Raw genomic sequence first — 22,125 nt, 5'->3', positions numbered from 1 at the left:
GTGTGGTGCACAACGGCTTTTGAAGTTTCCTGAGCGGAGTCCAAATGATCTGCAGTAATGTCTCACTATTTTGAGGTTCATGCTTTGCTGTCCCGCTTTTTTTGTTTTTTTTTTTCTATAATTAAATTTGTTGCTCTATTTTTTTATACTGCATACAATATTTATGCTGATATCCATCTTTCTCAAGCTCTCTCAGTTCCTAAAAATCTAAGTGTTGTAAACAAAAATCCCATGGGTGTATTTCGAGATCGCGGGGGTGGGCTGGAAGGTAACCCTGGCGATGGAGGAGGGATTATTGTATCTTTTTTTTCATATATTTATACAATCATATCAATGCTATTAAATAAGAAAGAAATGTCCCTTTCAGTTTTATAATATATTTTAAATTATTTGTATGACTTCACAAGTAATAAAAATAAAAATACTAGGACTATGTGATTCATAAATGTCATGCAATATCACCTCCAAATGATTTTATTAATGTTTTTAATTTTAGATTTTTAAACTATTTGTATGTCTTGATAAATAATACCTCTAATGTTTTTAATGACAAAAATATACGGAATATATTTGTAAGACAATATTATCCTTAAGTGTATTTTTATTTTTAAATAAATATAAAAAGTGTATTTTTTAAAAAATCAACAATAATTGTAGATGTACTCACAATATACAACTGATAAAACATACACCAGTATTTCAGTTTTTGTTGAAAAAAATATTCAATAAAACAAAAATAAAAAATATCTTCAAAACTAGAAAATACATGGATATGATATTGTTTGAAAATGTTGGGGTTTTTTTCATTGAAAACATTGAACTTATCTTAATAGTAGCAATACCAATTATTATTCTTAAAAATGTACACTTCCAACGTAATAACTAATGCTGTAGTCTCTTCATTTAGTAATTAACTGATTGATTATACAATCAGTTTGTGAAATAAAATATATATTTTTCATATTTTATTGTATAAAGCATATAGTTCTACATGTTCAGATTTCTAAAATATTTTTTATATATTTAAGCACATTGACTGTAATAATATACTAAAACTTGAGATAATAGGGAATTGGAAATTTGCCGGTATGATTTTTGATCTTTGGAAATTGTATTTACGTGTATCTTAACATACCTAATTATGTGGGAGGGGACAGTTATTCAACAATGTACCAAGTATGACACCAGCCCACTTGTTGTCTTCCATTCGTTTTGAATGTTGAGAGGGCCAAAACCTTTTGTTGTACCATTTTAAAAACACACACACACACACACATCTGCTGTGCAAGTTGATAGATTTTGTGTATAAAAGAAATGTTGGCATTTAGGCTGTTATGACACCGGCAGAGCACATGAAACCTTGTCAGTGTCGAGCCTCCCAGATCACTTCTTGCCATTTGCTGATCAAGCCACAGAAGAGGTAAAATCCGGAGATTAGTGTCACCACAATAGTCCTGTTTTGTTGCGAGAGGGGGGGTGGGGGCTGGGACGAGGGCAGGCCCACGCCGAGAGAAAGGGAGCTACTGGAGGTGGGTTTAGGTGGACTTAACCAGTGAAAGTCAACAGAAAGTGAGTGGCGCTTCAATTTGGGTCACCTCGTGTCTCGCGCTGATGCTTTCACAACCCGCTGAGGACCCAAAATTTACCACACAGCCCATCGGTTTAACTGGAACGCTGCTCCTGTTCAAGAATAATAAAAAGTTTTTTTGATTGACGCGTTGTCATTATTGACAAAATTCCAACTCTTTATGTTGTGCTGGAAAGCGTCTAAGAAGTGATATTGCACTGTTTAAAGAAAAAAAAAAAAAAAGTCAAATAATTCACGTGGATCATCTGCAGCTACTTGGAATCAATATTTTCCATAAAGTTTGTTTTAAAAAAAATTGAAATAAAGTACAGTCTATTTTTTATTGTGTGACTTTTTTTGTTCTGTTTGGCTGTTGTATCAAGCAGTAAGGAAAGGCCTGTATCTTTTTTATGCTGGAACACTTTTGCTGTTTTTAAGATGCCGCTGTGGTTTCTTTGTATTTTAATGGATATTTATTGAGAATTAAATTTGATCAGCAGAACAAGGTTTCTAGAGGGGAGGGGAGTGAGAAGAAAAGACAACAAAAGACAAAGCACTAGTTGTAAAGAAGATGAGTAACGTAAATCATGATACTGTATACCTAGAACAGTGTTGTATGGGGCAGGGGTGCTAAGACCTGTGAGGGAAGGACAGGACAGGATAGGACTGAACAGAAAAGGAAGGGGTGGATCCAGAACAAGGGTTGTAGGAAGTAGAACTTTCCCCTCCATTCCGATCCAAGTGAGATGATCCGGAAATACTTAGGAGAATAGGGTGTTCAAATTCTAAAAATGTTCAGGAAAGGTGCCTCGATGCAACCTTGAAGGAACTTGTGTGAAAGAACAGAAGATATGCTATCCCTGATCCTTACAGGAGATAGATCGACCAATGATGGAGATTACAGACTACGGAAAAAAGCCGATAGACTGTTTTTCCATTGACGTCACACACCTTCTGATTTACAACACGGGCACCATCTTGGTTTGGTGAATTCACGTAAACACACTTAACTAAGCAGGAATCATTTTACAAAGGTGTATGAGTGGGGGCGCACTGCTATGTTATCGGTTGCTCAAACGGGCGTTGTTAAATGCCTTTCTTTCGACTGCCAGCTCTGATCAAGAACCAGTGAGAGAGCAGTTATCAACCGAACGGAAACAACTGTGGCTGTCTCGTATTAGCAGAGCCGATCTAGCACCCAAGCACAACACTCGTGTGTGAATGCAATGTATGTTTCCAAAACCTATATTTTCTTTTTCATTATACTAAGTTCGCAAAAACGAGTTACCGCACTGCTAGCTGTTTCGTGAGTTGAGTTAAAAATTTAGCTGTGGAAGTGGAGAAAAAGGTGCGGACTCCACTTGGGACTCATCCCGGTTGAACGTCTCCCTCTCTCCCTCTCAGTAACAAAAACGAAAATAATAATCTACACCTCTTTTGTTGCTCTAATCAACATAATTTAACACAACACTGACTATAATCACGTGGTACATATTTAAATTGCATTGTGCGATAAACTAACCTTAGCAGTGTTGGGAGACAGGTTGCTTACAATGGAAACCGCCGCATGACAAACCCAGCCATTGATGAATTGGTTGTAGGCCTCCAGACCTTTGTAATTCTTTAGTTGGTCCACGGTATAAGCGCTTATTGAGAAGAGGAGATAGTGGACGATGTCTGGATAGGTTACTGACGCCCTCAGTTGTGTGCTACATTTGTGTTTCTCCAAGGCATATGGGTCAATATTGTCGATCAAAGAACATTTCTTGTCGTAACGGTTTCTTGAAACAACATCTAATGAGCACCGATAAGTCTTTTTAGCCATCATGCCTCACTTTTAAGAGTTGTATGAACATTTGTGTAACTCCAGTCAATATGCAAAAGCATTAGAGCAGGGGTCACCAACGTGGTGCCCGTGGGCGCATGGATGCCCACGAGGACCACTGAAGGCGCCCACGAGACATGTTCTAAAAATAGCACAGGTTACAAATTGGTACGATTATTGGTTTTATTTGAGCTTTAACTTTTGAATCTGACATTCTCACTATGAACATTTTAAAAACAATGTCAATATCAAGTAATTATATATTTCTAAAGTATAAGGAGTTTAGTCATGCCCCTAACAGGTCATGTAGCCCTTCATGTGATTGCTGATCACGAAGTAGCCCTCAGCCAAAATAGGTTGGTGTCCCGTGCATTAGAGTGACTGGCACGTCAGTGGAGTGAACCCATTCAACATGGCCAGGTGCCCCAGATGTAGTCACGTGGTCAAAAACAGTCTATAGTTTTGCGCTAGACTTGGAAAAAAACTTTAATAAATTTCTTTCAATATAAAAAGACTATGGAACAATTCCTGTAAAGTAGTAAAACAGAAATTTGCCTTAAAATTGTGACGTATTGGGAATGGAAGTGGTAAAAATAATATTACTATCCGTATGGAAAACAAAAATGGGAAGGGGAGTAACGATCTTGGGCCTACTGTGTAAATGTATCATGTTTAATCCCATGCACCACTTTTGGAAAGTAAATGTAGTTTACCGATTAGCGGAGGCTCTACTGCTGTTTTGTTTGTTTGATTTTAGGTGGGGGACAAGGCTGTGGACCTGCTGTCCCACTCTGCCCCAGAATGTAATGACACGACCACAGTCGTGTGTCGTGTCACTTCCCCGGAGGCCCGCCGCCGCAGTGTGTGTGTGCGTGTGAGCCGGACCCGTGGACCAATGAGGAGGCGCCCTGTTGGCCTGCGGGCATCCCGTCGTGCTCGTGTGCTTCCGCACTGAGCGCTACGTCAGCACCGACACGAAAACATGGCGGTGGCCACAGGAGCAACACGGCGGCGGCACCATCAGCAGCGGCAGCGGTGGTGGGCTTCGTCCTCCGTGGCGGGGAGGTTGTCGGTCGCTCTTCTCGCGGTGCTGCTTTGCTACAGCGGCGTCGTTGAAGTGACCGCCGACGACGAAGCGGCGGACGCCGTCGCGCAGACGCTGGACGCAGCGGACCTGGCTCCCCACCGCCGGTTCGAGTACAAGTACAGCTTCAAGGGGCCACATCTGGTCCAGACGGACGGCACGATCCCCTTCTGGATACACAGTGGCAGTAAGTCCAGATCTTTCCCGGCATGCAGCACACTCGGCGGCTGCTAACCTCAACATTGAGGTCTCAGACCAGCAAAAACCTCAAATTAGACACGGTGCAAGCTTTCAATGAGCCTTTGGATTGTTGCGTCACATTGCTGATAGTGGACTCGAGTGTAGGTTTCTGCGTCCATTCATCAAGCACAGGGAAGGTACAAGGTAGCTGCCCAGTGGTGCCGTTTACTTTTTCAAATTGCTACGTTGTGATGTTAAGTGCATGACATGACATGGAGAAAGTCATGAAAGAATGTGAACTATAGGCACCACTTTTTTATATATACAGTGGCATTTGAGATATGAGTTCAAACTGTTCCATGACTACACTTGTTTCTCAAATCACGCAACTATTCATATTGATACTTCCTCCCTTCAAATGAATTAAAATACCTTGAATATGTTCCAGCCTTTCCTGCAAAACAACCACAGAAATTGCAGTTTGTTTTTTTTTTTTAAATGAGAATCATGGTTGTGTACGCCCCGAACTGGTCGCCAGCCAATTGCAGGCCACATATATACAAACGCCCTTTGGGCAATTTAGGATTTTCAATCGGCCTCCAATACATTTATTGTGGGATGCGAGATGAAACCGGAGTACCCAGAGAAAACCCACACAGGCACGGGGAGAACAAGCACACTTTACACTGAAAGCATGACTTATGCCATTGCTTACTTCCCCAATTTATCAGCGCGAATGATTAAATAATATGTTTAATTGGTCTACTAACACTTCCAATTCAATCACATCCGAGTTCATTTTGTATTTGCAATATCGTCCCAAATGTTCCATGTTGATCAAAAGCCATCTTCCAAATACGGAATATCAGCTTTCTGGGTGGTTCATGTGCAAAATAATCACTGCAGAGATGGCAAGCCAAGCTGCAGGCCCTTTTTAGCATGCTATATTAGTAGCTCAGTAGATCACATGCAACACACCTACCAACAGGGTGCATCATCTGTTCCACCAAACACACAATTTAGTGACTTCTTTTTGTTATCTTAGAGAATCAGCCCCCTTTGTATTTACTTGTGATGATCAGAGTGATGTAAATTCTGTAGTACGTTTTATGACATGCCATGAGAAAAATGACAAGAAACCTCATGCGAAGGTAAAAAGCGCTCTAAGGTTTTTTCTCTCCATGCTAGATGCCATCCCGAGTGCGGACCAGGTACGAATCGCGCCATCACTCAAGAGTCAGCGTGGATCCGTATGGTGCAAAAACAAAATGACCTTCAAACACTGGGAGGCCGAAGTGACGTTTCGGGTGACGGGAAGAGGCCGAATGGGAGCGGACGGCTTGGTAAGAAAAAGCCAGGAGAGTAAAAGCTACCTGGAGCACTTGTTTACCTTTAGGATAATCGGATCGGTTGTTGCCTTACTGAGTAATGTTGACTTTATTCTAATGTCCTCCTCAACTGTGTTTGCTTGTTTGTCATTTACCCCCCTGGGCTATATACTAGCCGCTTCTGTTCCCTTTTTTTAAAAAAACATTTTTAGCTGTTAATCAGCTGAACAGAAAAGTCATCCTTAATGACCAAGTACCGTAATTTCCCGGCCTATAAGCCGTGACTTTTCTCACACGCTTTCAACACTGCGGTTTATGCGGTGATGCGGCTAATTTGTTCATTTTTTCTAACGGCCGCAAGGGGGCACTCGAGTGGAAAAGGTAAGAGTGAGACCGGTGGGATATATGTGCCGAGGAAGTGACTTCTGGCCCTGTTAGCGTGGCACTAGTGTGTTACTGCCGGGATTTTTACTGGTATGTTTTTTTTTTTTATTATTATTTTTTTTAACCCGGCCCTGTTAGCACGCCGGCCCTAGCGTTAAACTCTCTGTGTAACGTCTTTCTTTGTAAATATCTTGTGTTTCAATGTGAGTTGAAATGTGGGCACTTGTGACTTTTACACAGCTGCGGCGTATGTATGTACCAAATCCTTTCCTTTTCCTTTCCTTTACAAATGTATTGGGTGAGACTTACAACCAGGTGCGTTCTGTAGGCCGGGAATTACGGTATGTTACAAGATGCAGAGAATTTGCCTTCAGATGTTGGAGCCAAGGTGGCATGTGGAGCAACTAGTTACAGCGTTGGTCTCACAGTCCTGGAGACTGGGGTTCAAATCCCGGCCCCGGCTGTGTGGAGTTTGCATGTTTTCCCCGTGCCTGCGTGGGTTTTCTCCGGGCACTCAAGTTTCCTCTCAAATCCCAAAAACATGCATTAATTGGAGACTCTAAATTGCACCTAGGTGTGATTGTAAGTGTTGCCGGTTGTCTGCCTTCATGTGATTTCCCTGTGATTGGCTGGCAACCAGTTCAAGGTGTACTTGAAGGAGCTGGAATAGGATCTGGAGGGTCCAACAGTCTGTTAGTCAGTTTTTTCTCTCTCTCTATCTTTCGCTCTCTATCTGTCTCTCATCAGTGCCATTGATCACTACCTGAAAGCCACTTAAAATAGTCACGTCTTTAACAATAATCGTTCTTTTTTGGCTATGGTGTGGGTCCACTTGGGACTGCTTCTGGGTCTGCACATCGACCCCGAGTTAGTGAGCTGATTTAAATCATGTTGCCACAATGGAGCAAGCCAGGGTGAGGTTTTTACCTCCTTAGTACACTTCTTAGTTAGCTTGGGAGTTTCCAAAGGTAATAAATATTTAACTTTCCCAATAATGTCCCAGTTGTCTGCATCTCCGGAGTTAAAAAGCTTTATGAGTGCTACGCCGAGTGTCACCACAACACTCAAAATTTATAGAGGGGTGGGAGTCATTCTATTAATGAAACGAAAAAACTTCTGAATCTGCATATTGTCACATACACCCCTGCCTGCTTCCATATTTGTGACCATCTCCAATAAAACTGATTTGCAGTTTTGGTTTGCAATGTGTTTTTTGACACGCAAAATGCAAATTTTGCCCCGCAAACTGCGATGCGAGACCACTTAATTCAATCATTGCACACATACATAGGTTAGCAATGGACGCAGATCACCATGCCTGGGTCCCTGATCATTTTTGTGCATCTCAGATGTGGGATGCCTTTACACTAAAGGAAGGGGGGGGGGGGGAAATGGCCACAAACATGCTCAAATTGTAGAAGAGGCCTGGAATTTAAGGGCTTGTCATATACCAACATAGAAGAGACATTACCCGTTGCCCAGGCTAATTCCAGAAAGAACTGTGTGTAATTATAAAGGTGCAGATTTGCCTGAAATTAAAGAGAACAATAAGTCTCTGCTTCTAATAACGATGGCAATCAAGGGGGAATGGTGTTTAGGCGGCGGCAGGCCACATTGACAGAGCAAGTGCAAGTAAACCAAACGCGGGTGTGCTGAGCTTAAATTGCCCAAAGGCGTCAGCTTCTTTTTCCACTGGTTGTCTTTCAGGTTGTGTGAGAATCTTTTCTTTCCTTCCTAGTTGGCCTCAATAGGCAACTATAGTACAGCATGTTTAAATGCAGTTATTGACAATTTATGGTCGAGCTTTTATGCTGAGTCATCAGTTTTGTGTGTCGGGCATTTGTTGAAAGGGCTGTTGAGCAATTCCTGACAGAATCTTCCCAAAAATCTTCTCCAGTATTGTAATTATTGGATTTTCCGCACTATAAAGCGCACCTTTAATGCAGGGCCTCTATTAAAACTTTTTTTTCATATATAAGGCGCACTGCATTATAAAGCGCATAGAATAGACACTACCGTAGAGGCTGGGGTTACGTTAAGCATCCATTAGATGGAGCTGCACTCAAGGCACAATAATGACCCATATTTATATCCGGCTTTTGAAAAAATTAAAGGCTTTTAGGTGCGCCTTGTAGTGCGGAAAATACAATAACTGATTGACATATGCCAACAATAGGTATTGATCATGTCACTGTCCAATATCAAAATTTTATGCCCAATTAATTTTACTGGCAACAAATATGTATTATACGGCACCGACTGCCGGAGGATAAATTTCTTGTTTTTACACAAAATATAAATATATATATATATATATATATATATATAGTCACGCTTTAAACATTTAAACTAACTGAAAAGTTAAGAGTTCCTTGTGGTCACCGCTAAGAAACGTGAGATTATCATTTACTTGAAGAATGGAAAAAAGAAGACTTTCACAGTTTAACAAATAATGGGCATTACTTGTTTGCTTCCATTGTTCATTTCTCACTTCCAGTTGTAATTGTACAGTAAACATGACGTAAAACAAGAACACCCACACGTCCAACTAAACCATATAAGGCCATCTCACAAAAGCCACAAAATTGCCTCAAAAAGGAAAATCAACCCCAAAAACTGGATGGAATAGATTGCGGGTTTTCTCTACATATTGGTGTCACGGTAACAAAATTCTTGAGTATTGAATCAATAAGGCGGCAAAAATCTCAACTATAAGTAAATGCAATAACCTAAACTGACAAAACAACCTCAAGGACTTTATTTTTTTATTCATTCAAAACTATGATAAGCTTGAAAAATTATGTAATAATGGCATTAGCCAGTCAATGTATGTTATATCCAAACATGAAAGAAGATGATAAACACCGCCTTCGTTGCGTTCTTTTCTAATACCTGGTGCCACTCAAGGCATTTTACCTGAGGAACTCATCCATTTTCTACACTGCTTATCCTCGCTAGGGCATGCTAGAGCCTATCCCAGTGAACTGCGGGTGAGAGGCGGGGTACGCCCTGAACTGGTTGCCAGCCAAAAGCAGGGCACATACATCTGAATGCAGACGTTTACATACACTGCAAAAACACACAATGGACATTTTTGCCTCGCTGTTTGAAGTCATATCAGAAGAAGGCGCTCCTGTTTCAAGTCTGTCAGGATCACCCAAATTATTTAATTTTGTTAATTGCCACAGATAATTTCTTAGAAAAATTTTAATTATTTTCATAGAGGTGTAAAGTTTGCATCCATTTCCTTTGAACTGTCAACAACCTTCTGACAAGTACTCTGCTGGAATCTTGGCCCATCCCTCTGAGTCAGGTTTGTCAGTTGCTTTACTCACACACGCCTTTTCAGATCTGCCCTCAAATTTTTGCATGGGTTTGAGATCAGGGCATTGTGACAGCCAATCCAAGACATTCACTTTGTTACCCTGAAGCCACTTTTCAACAATTTTGGCCGTATGCTTTAGGAGCCTTGTCCATTTTGACATGCTAAAACAAACTGTATTATTTCGTACCAACAGGCCATCTGGTTCACCTCAGCTCAGGGCCGCCAGGGACCTGTGTACGGCGCTGCCGACAAGTGGAACGGAGTCGGGATTTTCTTTGACTCCTTCGACAACGACGGAAAGGTTGGTGTCAACTCAGCAGTTTATCTAAGGGTCTTCTAAGTGGTTAAGTAAAGAATCAAGTCAACATTCCTCCCTCTAGTTCTGAATGTTAGCACAGTGTGTCAAATAGTAGGAGAAGCAATTGAACGGAATTGCCAGAGAGACAACTTGAATAGGTCCCATAGTTAAATTGACTGCAGTGCACACATCGGAACGGGAATCAAAAGTTGATTCATACAACTCACTCGTTTACACAGAGAATTATTGCAGTGTTCTTATTGCTATTTTCTCAGGATTTACCCGAAGAAGCTAATTACTTAACATTGTTTGGTTTTCATCATGACAAACAAACGGTCATGCTTAATCATTGAGATTTGTGTATGTATTTGTTCAAGATGAACATGTTTTGTGTCCCCTCCAGAAAAATAACCCCGTTGTCGTTGTCGTCGGAAACAATGGCAAACTTGTTTATGACCATAAACGGTAAGTAAACACTTCTTTGCGCCAACGTCACTGTCGCCACCTCACATCTGAGCAACTTAAAAAAGAAGATTAGGAAATATGATTATATTTGCTTGAAAGTAAATAATCCGCTATCTTTCCCTAATCTCCCGTGGGCCAGTGAAAGCTTGAAATCACTTTTTTCCTGCCTGCTGCTGTCGCAGTTTGTCTTAAAATCGGCACTGTTTACGCGAGCAGAGACTCATGGATGTTTTTCATAAATAGTATTTAATCAACACAGCGTCACGTCTTAAAACTGGAGTACGTACAGACAAAAACAATGTTCCAATATATAATGCTGTTATTACAGTTATAGTGACCTACGGACCAGAATGAAACTTCCCAAGGGTGGGTTTTTAGCCATAGTTTCATCTCTTTACATTTAACACTTTTTACATTCAAACTTTTGGCTCTATCATGGCCATTTGGGATCGTTTCAAACTCATGGAAACTAATTCTTTGATTTCCTGGATTGAATCACACAATTTTGAGCAAAGTGGATTTCATTCTTATACAGGCAGGAAGGAGTTCAGGTTTCATGACGTTATTGCTGTCAATGTAGCGCTATTACATGGGCTTTATATGATCAAGATTTTTGGAACCAATCAGCGAATTTAAAAAAACTAAAATAAAAACTGATCAGTCACATTTGAAAAATGTACGTGTGTGGTCAGTTATGCGCGCAGATATAAAGTTACGGGTGTGGTCCACCAGTCACGCCTGCAGATATAAAGGGTGTGTGTTCTGTTTGTAGTTATGAGTGTACCCCTTTAAGAGCGGAGGGGGGGCGGTGTCAGGTAAATTAGGAAGTAGAAGTAAGCTGAGCAGCATCTCTTAGAGACAATGTGCTTCCATGTTTAAAAAACAAAAAAAAGACGTCAGACTGTGGTTCACAGCGCTGGATCGTTTTTTGCGTGTGCTGAGAGTGTGCGACAAGTGTGCAATTGTGCAGTGGCGCAGCTCAGAGGGAACATTGGTCAAGACTACACAAAATAAGTGACATATTTCTACTCGTATCAAATCACAGTGACTGTGTAATGCATAGTGACAGACTGAACAAAGTAATTGTCTTCTATTAGATGGCAGTAAGTACACCCATCAATGAATGTATTTATTTTTTGTGACTTGTTCGGTTGTTTGTGTGCCGTGAAATTTTGTCCCTTGACTCCATAAAGGTTGGAATTCTCTGGTCTGGTCAGATCACGTGTTCCACAGACCGGCAGCATGTTTACACACAACCACGAGCCCTAGCACTAGCTTCTAGGTTACATAACGTTTTGTTTCTGCTCGCGGGCCGTATCGTATTAAAAGTATGTGAACATACCTCAAGCAAGCCTTACACGAACGTCCTCTCCTATCCTGAGCACCAGTGACCAACACGTTTATTTCCCACATTCTTTTTCTGACACAGTCGGCCGATCCACTCGTTGTCGTTGCCACGGTAACAAGTATATCCTGTCACATTTGCTTTGACAACATAGTGCGGAATGATCGTAAAAAATGGGATGCTGTGGTGTTATCGTAGAATACATTTTATTGCAGTAGTCTGACATAGTTCAATCGTGAAAGCGGAAACTTCTATTGTAGTCTGAGCCACGCATGATGTGCCATCTCGTCTTTCCCAGGCAGCTGACTGATATATATATATATATATATATATATATATATATATATATAAACTTTATTGCCCATATAGGTACGATAGCAACACGGAGTACATGACTTTTGTGGAGCCAATCAGTAACATCAATGATTGGATCGGAGAAATATGACAATAAAGCCGATCAACCGATCAGCACAAAATGCTCTTGATCAACCGATTCTGATCTCACAGATGAAATTGGTGTAAATGTACCATTATACCAATTACTCATTTCCATGGTAGTGGAGGTTGCAGTAGTAACGCAGTATATTACGTTTGCAGTGACGGCAGCACACAAGCCCTGGGCACATGTTTGCGGGACTTCCGCAACAAGCCGTATCCGGTCAGGGCCAAAGTGACTTACTACAAACAGACTCTAACAGTATGTGACAACACACTTTAATTTTTCGCCCACTTCCTGTCATTGTCGGCTGCAGCGCTAATCCTGTGGTGCTTGGCAGGTGATGATCAACAACGGCTTCACTCCTGACAAAGATGACTTTGAATTCTGCACCAAAGTGGACAACATGATCATTCCCGCTGAGGGCTTCTTTGGCGTCTCGGCTGCGACCGGCGGATTAGCGGGTATATTTCTGGGGTGAAAAACGGGGCTCCAAATTTGCTGTTATACACCACACGCATGGAATTCGAGGCCACCAGAAGTGACATTAGCCCCATGTCTGAATAATTTGAAATCCAGGTTAAAAACTTCTTTCTTTCAAATTAATTTAGAGCATTTCCACATTTAAGTATTTATTGCATTGTACACTGTTTTAATTGTATTTTTATTGTTCCGCTTTGGGTTTTTTTTGTTTTGTTTTTGAATGCTTTTAATCATATAAAGTACATTGTGTATGAAATGGGCTGTGTAAATAATTTTGCTTAAATTTACCCATTTTATTCTACATGTTGTCTCTCCACCAGATGACCATGATGTCTTATCCTTCTTGTTATTCCAACTCACGGAACCGGGCCAAACTCCGGTAATTTCCGTTTAGTGGAACTCCTTTTCCAGATCCCACTGCTTGTGTGCGAACGAATGAGTCCGAGCTTCTTTTGAATTGGCTCAAGCTTTTCTTTATCTCCCCTCCCCTCTTGCGGTGGCCCTCTTGAAGCCCCAACCTGAGGCAGAGATTCCTAAAGAAGACAAGGACAAGTACCAGGAGGAATTTCACAACTTCCAGCAAGAGCTTGACAAAAAGAAAGAGGAGTTCCAGAAGGAGCACCCGGATGTCCAAGGAGAGCCAAGTTAGTGCTGGGGAGGCTAATGGCCTTTCTGGACTAACTTATACATAAAATATACTTAGTACCTTAATAATTTGACTTCATTGTCATAATTATAAAATTCCACCTGTTTTTGTCGCATTATGTCGCTCTAGGTGTTGGGACATTATCAATAGTGTCACTTTTTCCTCATATTTTTCCTAGCATCACAATCATTTTTATCGCCACATTAGGATTATGTTCTCAGAACAATTTTGACTGTTCTCGTAAAAACGTCTTTCTCAATTTGACTCAATTCTCATTAGTAGTATTGGGATTTAGTCCTGTAAAATTCAGACTTTAACTGTTCTTGTAACATTACAACACTTAAGGTAAAAATATTTTCTGGTAATACTACAGCCCGCTTCTCATTACGTTACATTTTTCTTGTAATATTATGATGTTATTCTTGTCTTGAAATTTGACTTAATTTTTGTTTCATGACTATCTTGTAAATTTCCCACTATTCTTCTAGCATTAGACCTCTTACAACGCTATAGATATAAAAAAAAAATTGCATTACGTATAATGACGCTCGTACAATTATTTACTAATACTCATCATTTTGTTCACATAAAACGTTCTCTCATAACATTATATTCCTGTCTATTGCACATGTATATATTTTTTAATATGTATTACGACTTTTTTTTTTTTTTTTTTAATACATTTTACCAGTCATAGCACATGTGTCACACTCAAGGCCCGGGGGCCAGGTCTGGCCCGCCACATGATATTATGTCGCCCGCGAAGGCAAATCTCGAGTGTCACTTTCCTTGCTTCTTGTAAAAATCTGGAATCAAAATTTCAAATTGTCATATATCATAAATTATCAAGTTGAGATTTTACGAGTATTTTTGTGTTACCCAATGTGAAAAGTTGAAAAACACATTACCCTTGAATTCTGATTCCAAAACTAGTTCATAAATTCAAGATGTCAATATGATGAGATGACTAAATATTTTGTTCCACAGTCGTAACGGCCCTCTGAGGGAAACCGGAACAACAATGTTGCCCACGAGAACAATGAGTTTGGCACCCCTGAGCTATAGTATTCATTTTGTGATGTTATTCGGCGTGTGTTTTTTCTGATAACAAATGAGATAACCCATTATATCTGGGGTGTTTGAATTTCCTTCTCGGCAGTTGAGGATTTGTATGAGAGTGTGAACGATCGAGAGATCCGTCAGGTGTTCGAGGGTCAGAACCGCATCCACCTGGAGATCAAGCAGCTCAACCGGCAGCTGGCCATGATTCTGGACGAACAGCGGCGCTACGTGACCATTGTCACTGATGAGATCTCCAAGAGGGGATCCAACATTGGCTCGGGGCAGGTAGGTTTCAATGTGGAAAAACTGAAATAGCAAAATCACTCCTTTTTTTCGGTAATGATATCACTTGTACTCCACCATTAGAGTTAAAAAAATAAAATTTCAAAAAATCCACTTGAAATGTTGCTTTTGTTTTCTTGTCAAATTACAATATTTTTTCACAAGATATTTTTAGCGTTATTCTCATCACATCACAACTTTATTCTTGTCACATGACTCACATGTTCTCGTAGCTTAATGATAATGATGACAAGATATTTTTTCTATAAAGTTTGTCAATACAAGCTTTTACGATACTTTTTATTTTTTCCATGTTGCCCTTTTTATCTTCCTCTAGGCCTGCTTTGGAGGCCAGTAGTTTACACTCAAATCACATTAACAATCAGAGCAAATTTGTCCATCTTATTTTCTCACTAGTAGCCCCTTCTACCATGCTATTATTTTTATTTGTATTTATTTATTTAGTTGGATGTGGCGAACCAGCAGCTGGGCACTATTGTATCCTCCCAACATGATCTGCTCAGGAACATCAACGAGTTTAGGTGAGTTTGTTTTGTTGCTGAAAAACAAAACAAGGAGAAAATCCTGGCAGTTAAAAATGAAAAAAAAAACAAAAAAACATCGTCTTTAATCTCAGGCTGCGCACATCTCAGGTGTCCGCCTGCCTGCCCTGGTAATCCCATGAAAACGCTTATATGACATACACGACAAAGAAAGTCTGTTTTTAAAGGTGCATATACAAGGCATGATACGCATACTAATACCCACTCGTAATCTTCTTAAACTTAGTGTAATACTACCAAAAAAAAAAGTAATTTCCTTGTATTTGAGTGAGAGCCTGCTGGATTTTAAAATTTTATACGAGTTTGTGTGTGTGTGTGTGTGTGTGTGTATATATATATATATATATATTTATTTATTATTATTATTTTTTTTTTACACGCACACACAGACATACACAGGGTGTCCCAAAAAATGTATACACACATCATTATAAACTTATTTATTTTAATTCAAATAATTTTTAACGTAAAAAATTTACAAATATCATTTAAAGTGTGTATAATTTTTGGGACACCCTATATATATATATATTTTTTTTTTTTTTTTTTTTTTTTTTAATGTAAAGTAAAAGAATATTAAAAATAAGAGTTCATGAATTATTTATTTTTTTTTTTTTGCTTTGCACAGCGGAGTATTATTAGAGCAACGCTAAAAAGAAATTTGCAGATATGGATATTGAGTTATACAATTACAAGAATAAAATGTTATCCATACATCCATCTTGTACCGCTTATCTGAGGTCGGGCCGCAGGGGGCAATAGCTTTAGCAGGGACACCCGGACTTCCCTCTCCCCAGCCATTTCATCCAGCCGTCCTTGTACACAATATAGGTTCTGGGTCCAAAGATACAGGTTGATCATATTTTAATGCATCCCTGCTAATTTTCGTGTGTCTCAGGCGCTGGATCAACATCAGATGAGATCCATGGACAGAGAAATTACTATACGTTTTGTAGTAACTTTGTACATGTGCCTTTAAGAGGTGGGCCCTGGTGGGGTGCCATGTGACGTCATTGAGTCCGCACGGGATTATCTGGGGTGAGAGCTGTGGCTGACAAATGCTTCAAAAAGTACCTGATTCTAGTGTAACTTTTTTCCCTTGTAATATTGCAGTTTAGTAGGATACTTTATTTTTGTAATAAGTTATTTTCTCATATTGTGCTTTTACTTTCATAACGGATTTTTTTTCTGGAACTCTAACAACTTTATATTCATAGCATTACGACTTCATTATGTTGTTTTAACTCGGAAAAATTGTTCAAAAGTTTATGACAAAGTTATAATATGAAACAAAAGTCATGGGACTATCATCACCTGATGCATTTTTTCCAGGAAATAATTGCAAATTAAAAAAAATCATTTTTTTAAAACCATAGTCTATTCTATAAATACACCTTTATTTCCACAACCTTGGAACTTTTTACTTGAACCATTATTTTTTCATAATTAGTAGTATTTATTCGTATTAGTAGCTTTTTGCCTCCTACCACAACAATCATTTTCACGTAAAATCACAATTAATTGACTAAAAATCCAACTTTAGTCTCTTAATGTGACATTTTTTTTCCCCTTTCAATGTCAACAGCTCCTCCTTAACGTTACAATTTCCTTTTCTAATGATGTGACCATTTATTTCCTTTTGAGCGTGGCCCTAATACTCCTTTGTGGGGCGTTCTGTTTTAATGATTAAATAATGTCTCTTTTTGTGGCCGTCGCCGTTTGATTGTGTCTTAATTTGGACGTGCCATCTGCATGACGAATTAATCAGAACGACATAAAAGATTTCACTTTATGTAACATTAATCTGTGTTGTGTATCAGAAAAGCAAGCTGTCTCTGTGGCCTAAATCCCATGTATACATGTTTTTTCTTTATTATAATAATGATTATTAAAATAACATTGACCCACAACGCTCAGGTAGGAGGTGTCTTGGTGATCATGTGATGGATGGCAGCAAAAGGCCAGTCCAGAGCACAACGTGCTAACTGATTTACGGGGTCACGAGATAAAGATTAGACGCCGGCTTTATTATTAAACACTCACTTTCTCAAGGGAGATTTTCTTTATTATTTATGAAAACAAATTAGATTCTGTTGATTCCCATAGAAAAGGCCACGTCTTAGCCGCATATCAGATTAGGCGACTTTAAATACATCTGTCATACATGGCCGCAACACGGTCTGTACTACAAATGACGCTCTGCTGGACTTCTTTTCATTTGTCCATTTTTTCCCCCCTCCTTCATCCTAATCGTCTTAGACATGTTTTAAGACGATAAGAGAAAGTTACTGCCTGCCTGTATTCAACTGGAAGAAATGTAATTTTCTTCTGGCCTATTGTATGAGCAAGCCAACCCAATAAAAATATAGCCTGAAACTTTTTTTTTTTTTTATTGAAGTACTAGGAAAATACATGAAATGATGGATCAAATGGAAAGCATTGGCTTCACAGTTCTGAGATTCTTGGTTCTGTAACCAGGACCAGGGATTCCATCACAACGTTTGTGCGGGAAAATTATCCAGTGTTTCTTAAAAATATTTTTTTACAAATAATAATTATATATATTTGGCGGCTTGGTGCATCAGCTGGTAAACCGTTGGCCTCACAGTTCGGAGACCACAGACCCGCCTGTGTGGTGTTTGCATGTTCTCCCCGTGCCTGGGTGGGTTTTTTCCGGGCACTCCGGTTTCCTCCCACATCCCAAAAACATGCAACATGAATTGGACACTCTAAATTGCCCCTTGATGTGAGTTTGAGTGCGGCTGTTTGTCTCCATGTGCCCTGCGACTGCCTGGCAACCAGTTCGGGGTGTATCCCGCCTCCTGCCCGTTGACTGGTGGGATAGGCTCCAGGACTCCTGGGACCCTTGTGAGGATAAGCGGCTAAGAAAATGGATGGATGGGTAATATTTTGTAATCAATTAAATTTCTACATTTTTTTCATGCGTGTTTATTCTTAACATGACGGCCACATACACAACGATAAGCGGGCATGCTTATCTAGTAGTAATGATACCTATGTCAGGGAAGCTCGGTGGAAGACGTTGTGTGAGGTCATGTGACTTGCTTGTCGTTCATTTGTCGGTGAACTAGACTTAAACATCACTAGTGCTGAAACTGGACGCCCAATCCGGAAGTCAAAGTCATAGTCTCGTACACTAATAAGGTGATAAATAAGCAAGAATTGGTAAATAAAAGTTGCGAGTGACATTTATGACCGGTCTATGTAATAAAGTAAAAGTTCTCTTCTGAACAGGAGAACCAGCAAAAGTGTTTTTTCTTGTCTCGCCAACTACAGGCTCTGTCTCCCAAGTACACAAGCAGAACTTTGGAGGTCGGGGAACCCCTGCATTATCGTAACTAATTTCTCACAGCAATGCGTGTTTTTGTCGTAACATAACATTTTTTCAAGTAGTGCAACCACTTGTACCGTTAAAAAAAAATTCTGGTAACCATAACTCTTTTTCTGATGGCATTATACAGTCACTGTGTTTTGACGTACGTGCCCGTGCACCATTCCAGTTGGAAATCTGCACAGTGGAGCATGAAAAATCACGCACATAAAATTTGTTACGAGTAGAAATACATGGATATTGAAAGACGTCGCTTATTTTGTGTAGCCTTGACCAATGTTCCCTCCAAGCTGCACCATTGCACAATTGTCGCACACTCTCAGCGCACATAAAACCGATCCAGCGCAGTGAACCACAGCCTGACGTCTTTTTTTTTTTTTTTTAAAACACGGAAGCATGCAGTTTCTAACTGCTGCTCAGCCTACTTCTACTTCCTAGTTTACCTGACACCGCCCCCTCTCCGCTCTTAAAGGGGGTACACTCATAATTACAAACAGAACACATACCCGTAACGTTATATCCGCTGCCATGACTGACCACATCCGTACAGTTTTCAAATATGAGTGACTGCATTAGATTTTTTTTTTTCTTGTAGCAATATTTTTTTCTTCTTTCTTTTCTTTTTTTCTTGTAATACACAAACAAATGTGCTGATATGGTTGGAGCGTGCTAATTCTGTCTGCTAGCATCACGGCTAGTAGTCTCCTTAACCCTTTCAGCCCTTGTAATCTGATGTCGGAACATGTTTTTATAAGGGATTAATTTGGCAATCATGACCTGTTTTATCAGATGGTAATTTTCTGATTTTCCAACTTTGGCTGCACCGATCCTCTGGTGAATAGGGATTAAAAGATTAGACCGGAGACAATTTGTATCACTTTTTTTTTTTTAATAAAAAGAGAGGGATTGATATCCACTGTATGGTAAACCATGTTTGCCAACATGAAAATCTAAATATTTTGGTTCAATTTTTTCTGCACAGGCTTTGATCTCCAAGATTTTCTCCCATCACAATCAATTTCCATTTATATTTTAATGTTCTTGTGAATTACTTTTTTTTTTGTTGTAAGAAAATCACTAGTCTTGTAGCATTACTTTTTTTTTTCTTGCGTTATTACTTTTCTCTGAATTTTTTTTGTCTTTATGCTACATTTTGACTTGAGATGTTTGCTATCTCAATCGTATGTTCTTATTTTTACCCCCGTCTGACATTTTGTCTCTTCAGGAACGCCTTTTACGAATCTCTGAAGCAGATGGGCGCGTCCCAGCAGCATCATCAGGGCGGCGCTGTTGCCGCTTATGAGAGCGTTCAGCATTTCAATGACATCAAGGAGCACCTGCACTCAGTCAGACGCGACTTGGAGCACCTGGTACAACGTGGCGCTCAGGTCAGAACACTAAATTAGCATTGTAGCGTTGTGTTTGGCTCCCCCCTCCCAGCATACTAATATATGGATGGTCTCACTGCAGAACCCTGGTGAGAAGGTCCAAAAGTGCCCTGAGTTTCCACCCATGCCCGCGTGCCTGTCCACAGTCCATTTTGTCGTTTTCATCGTGGTTCAGTCGGTTCTGTTCTTGTGTTACATCATGTACAAGTAAGTTTATCTTTTATTATTATAATTATTATTATTATTTAAATAATTGAAATTAAATGAGCCCCTATGCGTCAAGATCCGGCCCGCCACATCATTTTATGTGGCCCGTGAAAGGAAATCATGTGGGCCAGCTTTCATATTTCTTGCTTTAAAAAAAAAATCTGAATTAAAATTTCCAATTGTCATGTAATAAATAATTACACGGATATGTTAAGTATTTCTTGTTACAAAACCCTTTTAACAGTAACTTGAACAAGCTATTATCGTAATTTCAAAACTAGTTTTCCATCAATTTGTTGTGTACTGTGTATAATATGTTGAAGCCCTCAACAATTGTATGCTTTATTTCATAGGAGGGAAAGCACAACTATAATGTGGCTTGTGACAAAAAAAATGACTGACACTGCTGCCCTAACGTGACGTTTTTCTCTATTGCAGAAGCCAACAGGAAGCAGCTGCCAAGAAGTTTTTTTGATACCAAAAAAAATCTAAATGAGTTTGTAAATGAGGGAATAGTTATTTTGGGTGACTTTTTTTTTTCCTCCTCAAATTTTCTAAGTTATTGTATCTGGAAGGAAAATATGATTTGTGTGGAAGAATTTAGTTTTAATGAATTGCTTCCAGATTCTTAATTTGGTGCTGTTTACAATGTATGACACACAAAACTTAATCCTGGCAGTATTTTTTCTTTTATTTTGGGTCACATCTTTTTGGATTTTTGTTTAAAAAAAGGAAGAAAAAAATCTGTCTGAGTTGTTTCCGGCATGTTGCTGACAACAAACCTGTGTCTTTTTTTAAAATGTGCAATTTTGTATGAATAAAGATGGAAACTTGGTGGAATCTGACACATCTAATGAAGTATTTTTGGAAAAAGTCATTGTTTGCAGAAACATGCGTGGCGAATCAGACGGCCCACCATCCAGTAGCAGGCTCGTGTATTCGCGGTTGTGCCGTCCAATTCGCCATCACGCTCTTCTTATTTTGAGCCTAACCCCAAAACAAACAAAATCCACTTTAGGATATATATGGGTTTTTTTTTAGTTGTAGGTATAGCTTGATAGCTAATTATACTCTTTAGCGGCCATAAAGGCCCATGTTATAACGAACTAGCAATTGTGCCACATAGCCACTGATGGAATGATGGTACTAATTGCTGGACTTTACACTGATCTAATAATTAGCATTTTATGATTATGGACTTTAATGTAATCAAATCGGCAAGGTGATCAAAGACGTCATTGTCAAAGATTGTCGTTCGTCCTAGCCAATGGAATGCCAGGAAGATGCTACGGTGATAGCCAGTGGGAGAGCAGCTCTATTGCGCTACTTTCACAACAAAATACAGTACACGATGTTTACGTTTGATGGAATCCAGCTCCATTTTTTGCCCCCCTCTCGTATCCTGAATTTCCTTCGTTACTAGAGAAATTTTTCCTGGGGAGGCTTTTTGTAACCTGAATTTTTTTTAATTTATTTTCAGCAGAGACGTTCGTAAGTAGAAGTATGAATCACACTGTTTGATTAATTAGCCTCGAATGGCTGGCAACCAGTTCAGGGATCAATGATGCCATTGATCAACGCCGCAAAAGATATTTATTCCAGATTACTGTCGTTTACAATATACAGCAGCGGTCACCAATGCGGTGCCCGCGACGACCAAATAAGGCACCCGCGAGGTATGTTCTAAAAATAATATAGGCCACAACTTGTTAGTATTATTTGTGCTTTAAATTCTGAATCTGACTTGCTTGCGTGAATTAAAAATTTAAAATACCTGTAATGTCATTTACTACAATAAATTAAAACGAAAATATTTTATGTGTGTGTATTGAACTGAGTCTAAAATTTGCTGCAAACAGGTCACGCAGCCCTTCATACGATTGGTGCTAAGGAAGTAGCCCTCAG

General features: G+C 39.5%; 1 protein-coding gene across 1 annotated transcript; it reads left to right on the top strand.

Annotated features, from left to right (window-relative positions):
• The first annotated feature begins 4,227 nt into the window (after positions 1-4,227).
• On the top strand, positions 4,228-21,067 carry lman1 (lectin, mannose-binding, 1). The gene is made up of 13 exons (XM_061802010.1): positions 4,228-4,663; positions 5,845-5,999; positions 9,887-9,994; positions 10,395-10,456; positions 12,399-12,498; positions 12,578-12,701; positions 13,041-13,099; positions 13,232-13,364; positions 14,526-14,713; positions 15,176-15,252; positions 19,851-20,013; positions 20,096-20,220; positions 20,659-21,067. Exons 1-13 carry the CDS (start codon positions 4,375-4,377, stop codon positions 20,693-20,695), a joined length of 1,620 nt encoding a protein of 539 aa, XP_061657994.1. The 5' UTR covers positions 4,228-4,374; the 3' UTR covers positions 20,696-21,067.
• The last annotated feature ends 1,058 nt before the right edge of the window (positions 21,068-22,125 follow it).

Source organism: Syngnathoides biaculeatus, chromosome 17, assembly GCF_019802595.1.
Source record: "Syngnathoides biaculeatus isolate LvHL_M chromosome 17, ASM1980259v1, whole genome shotgun sequence".
NCBI lineage: Eukaryota > Metazoa > Chordata > Actinopteri > Syngnathiformes > Syngnathidae > Syngnathoides > Syngnathoides biaculeatus.
This window is presented reverse-complemented; position numbering and strand designations above follow the sequence as displayed.

Coding starts and splice junctions, on each gene's coding strand:
- lman1 (XM_061802010.1), top strand. CDS start 4,375: ATGGCGGTGGCCACAGGAGCAACACGGCGGCGGCACCATCAGCAGCGG. Junction 6,000..9,886: donor GAATGGGAGCGGACGGCTTG/GTAAGAAAAAGC, acceptor TCGTACCAACAG/GCCATCTGGTTCACCTCAGC. Junction 9,995..10,394: donor CCTTCGACAACGACGGAAAG/GTTGGTGTCAAC, acceptor TGTCCCCTCCAG/AAAAATAACCCCGTTGTCGT.